This window comes from Nicrophorus vespilloides, unplaced genomic scaffold, assembly GCF_001412225.1.
Source record: "Nicrophorus vespilloides isolate i.1.1-1 unplaced genomic scaffold, Nicve_v1.0, whole genome shotgun sequence".
Classification (NCBI taxonomy): Eukaryota; Metazoa; Arthropoda; class Insecta; order Coleoptera; family Silphidae; genus Nicrophorus; species Nicrophorus vespilloides.
Window position 1 is genome coordinate 60,712 of NW_017099526.1, and position 7,586 is coordinate 68,297.

Genomic DNA, 7,586 nt, shown 5'->3' on the forward strand with positions numbered 1-7,586 from the left:
GTCGTATCACATATTTTATGAATGAAGTTTTATAATATACTAATTTCTGTTAATTATGTTGATTAACATCTTCAGGACGAGTAAAAAAAACAAATAAAAATGGTCACTAATGATACAACGATTAATTCTAAAAGTATACTTAAAGTATAAACTAAATTGAAGTAGCGTTAAGTCAAATATTTTGACAGCTGTCATCATTAGAACAGTATTAAGGGACAGGTGCTTTGGCACATCGTAAATTAATGGTCCGTCATTAAAGTAATATTACGGACTTGCATCTGTCACTTGGGATTACCTTCACTCCGTTGGATCACATATTTTATGAATGAAGTCTTAATTATAATATACTAATTTCGGGTAATTACGTTGATTAACATCTTCAGGAGGAGTCAAAAAAACAAATAAAAATGTTCACTAATGATACAACGATTAATTCTAAACAGTATACTTAAAGTATAAACTAAATTTAAGTAGCGTTAAGTCAAATATTTTGACAGCTGTCATATATTGTTTGTAATGACAGCTGTCAAATCATTTGAATTGACAATAATGAATAAAATATGATTTTCGTTGTATTCATGAATCTATTTAGTTATACTAGTTTTTCTTGATTAACATTTTATGAAGTGTTAAATATGATAAATAAAGGAATGTAAATGTAAGTAGAGTCAACTCAAATGTTTTGACAACTGTCATCATTAAAACACAATTAAGGGAATTTGATTTACGTTGTATCACATATTTTATGAATGAAGTCTTAATTATAATATACTAATTTCGGGTAATTATGTTGATTAACATCTTCAGGACGAGTAAAAAAAAACAAATAAAAATGTTCACTAATGATTAATTCTAAACAGTATACTTAAAGTATAAACTAAATTTAAGTAGCGTTAATTCAAATATTTTGACAGCTGTCATATATTGTTTGTAATGACAGCTGTCAAATCATTTGAGTTGACAATAATGAATAAAATATGATTTTCGATGTATTCATGAATCTATTTAGTTATAGTAGTTTTTGTTGATTAACATTTTTCGAAAGTGTTAAATATGATAAATAATGGAATGTAAATGTAAGTAATGTCAACTCAAATGTTTTGACAGCTGTCATCATTAAAACACAATTAAGGGAATTTGATTTACGTTGTATCACATATTTTATGAATGAAGTCTTAATTATAATATACTAATTTCGGGTAATTATGTTGATTAACAACTTCAGGACGAGTAAAAATGGTCACTAATGATACAACGATTAATTCTAAATAGTATACTTAAAGTATAAACTAAATTGAAGTAGCGTTAAGTCAAATATTTTGACAGCTGTCATCATTAGAACAGTATTAAGGGACAGGTGCTTTGGCACATCGTAAATTAATGGTCCGTCATTAAAGTAATATTACGGACTTGCATCTGTCACTTGGGATTACCTTCACTCATGATTCATATCTTTCTCTCCGCTAAAAAAGTCTGACTCAATCACATGATTATATTTTCGTTTTGGTATTAGCAATGTTACTACAATGAACTTCGTGACCCGAGTTTCAAAAAATTTAATTAATACCATCGAATTCCTTGAACGAAAAAAGAAAAGAAAATAAAGAGAATCTAAATTTAACACTATTCCGCAGCTCCCGTCCATTCCTTCGTTCGTTCCCTCGACTTTCTAGGACTTGGCGAAACCCAATTAAGTTTTTAATTAAAATTGAAAGTCCTGCAGTCGTATCAAAATCGCATATCTAATTTACAATTAAAACTTTATCCGTTTGAATAAGTTTATTTCTGTTTTGTATTATTTTATACTGAAATAATTGATGACTTTCTAATTTTGATATTATCTGGAATAAAATTAGATAATCATCAATTATATTGAAATCTCAATTGTAAACAAAATAAAAGTATAATAAAGTTTGTTTGTGTATTGGATGTTTGGGAATTGCAAGAACTTATCGTGAAGTTTCAAAGAAAAACATGTTTGATTTTGTTCGTATCTATTGGAATATGTAGGTTTTATTTTTTATTTTTTTCTTCAATTTTGCGCAGGTAAGATGCGATGGATAGTGGAGTTAAGAACACGAAGAAGACGACGACGACGACTACGACGATGTTAAGTGTAGCAACCGGCGGGGATTCCGTTCCCCAGCAACCGTTGGCCGCCTCAGTATTTCCAACTACGGATTCGGATCAGGCACAATTCGAAGCCGATAAAAGAGCAGTTTACAAGTGAGTTTTCACCTAGATTTTTTTAAATAAAGGATATTTTCGTTGTTGTTGACACGAACTTTGCAACTCCATGAATGCATTTTTGTATAGAAGATTGGAGGAAATCAATTTTCTCTTATCTGATGATGAATCTTCATTCATTATAAGGGAAAATACCAAGGACGTTCTATTAGTCAACTCATTATATAAGTTTTAATCAATCTTTATAAAACAAGTTTTTTAAAGGATAATCAACTTCCTCTTATGTAATGAAATCATAAGAGAAATACCAAGGATATATACAGTGAGTTAGTCTATCTATTCAAGCTTTATTTCTCAGGATAATTTAGTATGTAAAAATGATAATTTGTTATCTGTCACCTGAAATATGTCAATACCAAAGATGTTATATTAGTCAACTTACTATATAAGTTTCAATCAATCGTTATAAAAAAAGTTATGTAAAGAATAATTTTGAATTTTTTCACTACAATTTTAATTAAATTAATTTTCCTTAGATGAAAATCTACGTCCTCTGTTGTTATGATCTATGAAATCATGAGAGAAATAACAATGATATAAAAAGTTTGGTAGTCTATCAAACAGGTTGTGTAAGATTCAACCAAAAAACTTGAATTAAATTGATATTTTTCAGGATAATTATTTAGTATATAAAAGTGATAATTTGTTATCTGTCACCTGAAATATGTCAATACCAAAGATGTTATATTAGTCAACTTACTATATAAGTTTCAATCAATCGTTATAGAAAAAGTTACGTAAAGAATAATTTTGAATTTTTTCACTACAATTTTAATTAAATTAATTTTCCTTAGATGAAAATCAACGTCCTCTTTTGTTATGATCTATGAAATCATGAGAAAAATAACAAGGATATAAAAAGTATGGTAGTCTATCAAACAGGTTGTGTAAGATTCGACCAAAAAACTTGAATTAAATTGATATTTTTCAGGATAATTATTTAGTATATAAACGTGATAATTTGTTATCTGTCACCTGAAATATGTCAATACTAAAGATGTTATATTAGTCAACTTATTATATAAGTTTCAATCAATCGTTATAGAAAAAGTTACGTAAAGAATAATTTTGAATTTTTTCACTTCAATTTTAATTAAATTAATTTTCCTTAGAAGAAAATTAATGTCCTCTTTTGTTATGATCTATGAAATCATGAGAGAAATAACAAGGATATAAAAAGTATGGTAGTCTATCAAACAAGTTGTGTAAGATTTGACCACAAAACTTGAATTAAATTGATATTTTTCAGGATAATTATTTAGTATATAAAAGTGATAATTTGTTATCTGTTACATGAAGTATGTCAATACCAAGGATGTTATATGAGTCAACTTACTATATAAGTTTCAATCAATCGTTATAGAAAAAGTTATATAAAGGATAATTTTGAGTTTTTCACCACAATTTTAATTAAATTAATTTTCCTTAGATGAAAATCAACGTCCTCTTTTGTTATGATCTATGAAATCATGAGAGAAATAACAAGGATATAAAAAGTATGGTAGTCTATCAAACAAGTCGTTTAAGATTCGACCAAAATACTTGAATTAAATTGATATTTTTCAGGATAATTATTTAGTATACAAAAGTGATAATTTTTTTATGTCAGCTCAAAATTGACATAAGCAACTTTTCACACGTTATGGTTGCTAGGAAACTTGTAAAACAAAATAAGTGTTGATCTTAATTTGAAGTATGATGTTGTGTTTTTTCAGACATCCATTGTTTCCATTGCTTGCACTGCTCTTCGAGCGTTGCGAGCTGGCGACGCAATCTTCGGAGCCGCAGTCGAGCGATGCCTTCAATTTGGATATCCAGGCGTTCGTCCAGCACCAGGAGAGGGATAGGAAACCCTTCCTGTCGAACGAGCCGGAAATCGATGGACTGGTAAGTCCTCTAGGGTCCTCGGACCATCCAATTCGCATATGTTAAATCGTTGTGTTGCGTCGCGTTTCAGATGATAAAAGCAATACAAGTGCTCAGGATACATCTGCTGGAATTGGAGAAGGTGCAGGAGCTGTGCAAGGATTTCTGCAACCGGTACATCACGTGCCTGAAGGGGAAGATGCAATCCGAGAATTTGCTGCGATCCGATTATCCCCAAGGGCCCGGCCAGGTTATGGGCATGGAGAGCAATAACAATAACAGTATGATGTCGCACGCCAACTCGGAGAGCTCGGATTCGAACAGCCCCGTTCAATACGCAATCAGTCCTTCGCAGCCGCCGGTATAAACTATATAGTTTGATTTAAATATTCGTGGTGTTTAATTTGTTTGGTTTGATTAGGTGGTGCCTCCTCAGAGCAGTCAGATTGATGTTAATACCTTCAATCTGCACCAATACCAGCAGCAACAACAACAGCAGCAGCAACAGCAGACGGTCGCTGCTGCTGCTGCAGCCGCGGCGGCCGCCGTTGTTGCCCAGCAGCACGTCGCTCCCAGCGCCGCTTCCTGTGATAATTTAGTCGTCCATGGGAGCACCCCGTTAAGTCAAATCGGGGCGAACATTTGCGCGGCCAGCGAAAGCTCGGGCCCTCTGTCGCCTGCTCCGACGACACCTGGGGGCTCCGGCGACGACTGCGACAGTGACTTCCCTATGAGACGAGGCCGTAAACAGAAACGCGGAGTGTTACCGAAACATGCTACAAGCGTCATGAGATCATGGCTCTTCCAGCATCTAGTTGTAAGTTGCCCTCTGAGTTCCCTCAACCACAAACTGTTAATTCTGTTAATACCCTCAACCCTCCTGACCTGAGTCTTCACCTAATCGAGAACAGTGTTGATTGATTATAAGTATTTGCTGCAGCATCCGTATCCGACTGAAGACGAGAAGCGTCACATAGCTGCACAAACTAACCTGACCCTGCTCCAAGTGAACAACTGGTTCATAAACGCGAGGAGACGAATCCTTCAACCCATGCTGGATGCTAGCGCACCTCCGGACAACTCGAGCAGCACGGGATCCCCCAGTCACAAGAAGAAAAAAGGCCATAACAACAACAGGAGGTTCTGGCCTCAAGACTTCTCAACCATGCCGGCCCACATGGATAGCTGTAAGCTACAAAACCTTCATCCACATACAATCAAACTAACAAATCGAATGTATCATTCCAGCACTGCTATCAAGTTCGGACGATGAAGGGGACTCCTACAGCAGCGACGGCGATGAGAGCAATTTAGTGATAGACGCGCAAGCACCAACGCACGAGAACCAAAACGGTCACCAGGTGGACGCTCTTGCATTCTCCGGAAGTCCCGATTCGAAATAATTGGACTTACTTAGGGTATCTCCATCTTCGATCGATCATTCGAATTCAATTACTAAAGCTAATATAATTTTTCAGATTAGTTGGAAATCGCCAGAAGAGCTCGTCCGGAGGTTGTCGTTTTTTCTTCCTCTCTGATAAAATACCCAAAAGGGAAGAAAAAAGGACGTCCCGAAACCCGCCGCTTTCTCTGTATTATAATCCTACAAATTCAGGGAACTCCGGTCGATCGCTTCCCAACAATTATTAATTAGAAAAAAGGCTGATGAAGATTTACTTTTCTATGTTTAATGATGATGCCGATGGTGCAGATGATGTAAGGGGGAACGAACGATGGTTGTTGTTGCATCCCCCCCGGTATTGATCTCGTCGTCACAAGGGAAATACTACTATTTAAAAGATTTCGGCGCAGAAGTAAAACTCTCTTCTTATAATGGTTATTACAAAACAAACAGTTCTTATATTATATATATCGTTCGTTATTCGTTAAAATTCCTCACGAAGCAACTTGTATACGTAAACATACCTCAATTTTCATTATTTATATAATATTTAACAAAAAAAAAGAAGAAAATATTAAAGAAGAAAGAAGAAAAAAAAAACAAGAAGATAATAAATAAATATATATATTTAACCGCGAATTGGATCCAATCGGAGCCAATCCACAAAAAGAAAATATTCGTTTTTGAAAATGAAGAAGAAGAAGAATAAGAAGAATAAAACAAAAACTATATTTCCATGTATACGGAAGCGCGCTCATTTCAGTATTATCATTATTATGTAAAGAATTTTTTTATATAAAAATATATATATTATATATATTATAAATATGAACTAATTTTAGGTGTTTAGGTTTAATTAAATGATAATGTGAAGAGTTTGTTACGCTAAACGAAAAAAAAAGAAGAAGAAGAAAGAATAAATACAAGCAGAGCAAAAGAATAGGCGATAAAAATTTGAAATTCCAAAAAAAAAAGTTAATTAAAAAAAAAGAATTTTAAACGTAAAAAAATAATTAAATTAACAAAAGAAAAACGAAATTATGGTGGCGCAGTATTAGTTGATGAAGATTCAATGAAAGTGGAAATGAAGATGTATACTCACGATGAAACTTATATACGTAAATTTACAATAATAGTTTGTAAGAATTGAATTTCCATCCAAGTTTTTTAAAAAGAATTAACATTGTGTAATGAGAATATGATAAGGTGATGATGATGGTGATGATGATGATGATAATGAAGAGTAATTATTTAAACAAAACAAAAATATGTAATTGTGAGGGCTTCGGCTTGAACGTTTTTCCGTTCGGTTCGGTTTCTTAGTGCCATAAATAAGGAAGTAAATGTCTTTTTGTAAATATAAATCATATTTTTTTTTCTTTGTACGTTTTACGTTCACGTTAATGTATTATTTTTTTTTTGTTCTCTTCGAATTCGATAATAGTTGCTAATTGTTTGTTTGTTTATTTTTTTTGTTGATCCGGTGTCAAAGGGAAAATCGAGACACCGGCGTCGTTTGATCTTCGGTATCCCAAGGCCCTAAATGTGTAATAATATTTTAGTTGCTATGTCAGTCTGTGATAATTATTAAAATATGAGATGAGAGCAGTTCGATGAAGATGAAACCAACTTAACTTTAAACAAAACAAAAAAAAATATGAAAGAAGAAAATAGTCTTTTAGTTTTTTTAAACCATTATTTCCGTTTTCTACCCTTAGCCGGATTATCTGTGTGTGTTATTATTATTATATCTTTCTGTTTCTACTTCGTTTATTCTTGTTTTTTTAATCTTGTTCGTACGTGTATGTATTGTACATAAACAATGTTTATTCTTGTAACTATTTTTCTTAATTTCTTTTCGAAACTATTATATAATTTTTTTGTTTGCTGGAATGTGAAGACTTCAAAGACCGAAAGAACAAATCGTGCAATATTTACTTTTACTTATTATATTATTACTTATTAGAAAACAAATTAAGCAAAGGAAAAGAATAAATAAATAAATAAAATAATACGTGTATACGACGACGAAAAAAAAAAGAAAAACCTAAACTAAAATTATGTTATTTTG

General features: G+C 32.6%; 1 protein-coding gene across 2 annotated transcripts in view; it reads left to right on the forward strand.

The window, feature by feature from the left end:
• Nucleotides 1–6,224, forward strand: part of LOC108564663 (homeobox protein Meis3-like) — a 21,746-nt gene extending 15,522 nt beyond the window's left edge. For both annotated transcript variants that reach the window (XM_017923750.1, XM_017923749.1), the window contains exons 2-8: nucleotides 2,047–2,226; nucleotides 3,963–4,134; nucleotides 4,205–4,474; nucleotides 4,535–4,930; nucleotides 5,054–5,300; nucleotides 5,362–5,531; nucleotides 5,592–6,224. In XM_017923750.1, coding sequence (XP_017779239.1) covers nucleotides 2,057–2,226; nucleotides 3,963–4,134; nucleotides 4,205–4,474; nucleotides 4,535–4,930; nucleotides 5,054–5,300; nucleotides 5,362–5,516 — 1,410 coding nt within the window. In that variant the 5' untranslated portion in view covers nucleotides 2,047–2,056 and the 3' untranslated portion in view covers nucleotides 5,517–5,531; nucleotides 5,592–6,224. The remainder of the gene's footprint in view (nucleotides 1–2,046; nucleotides 2,227–3,962; nucleotides 4,135–4,204; nucleotides 4,475–4,534; nucleotides 4,931–5,053; nucleotides 5,301–5,361; nucleotides 5,532–5,591) is intronic.
• The last annotated feature ends 1,362 nt before the right edge of the window (nucleotides 6,225–7,586 follow it).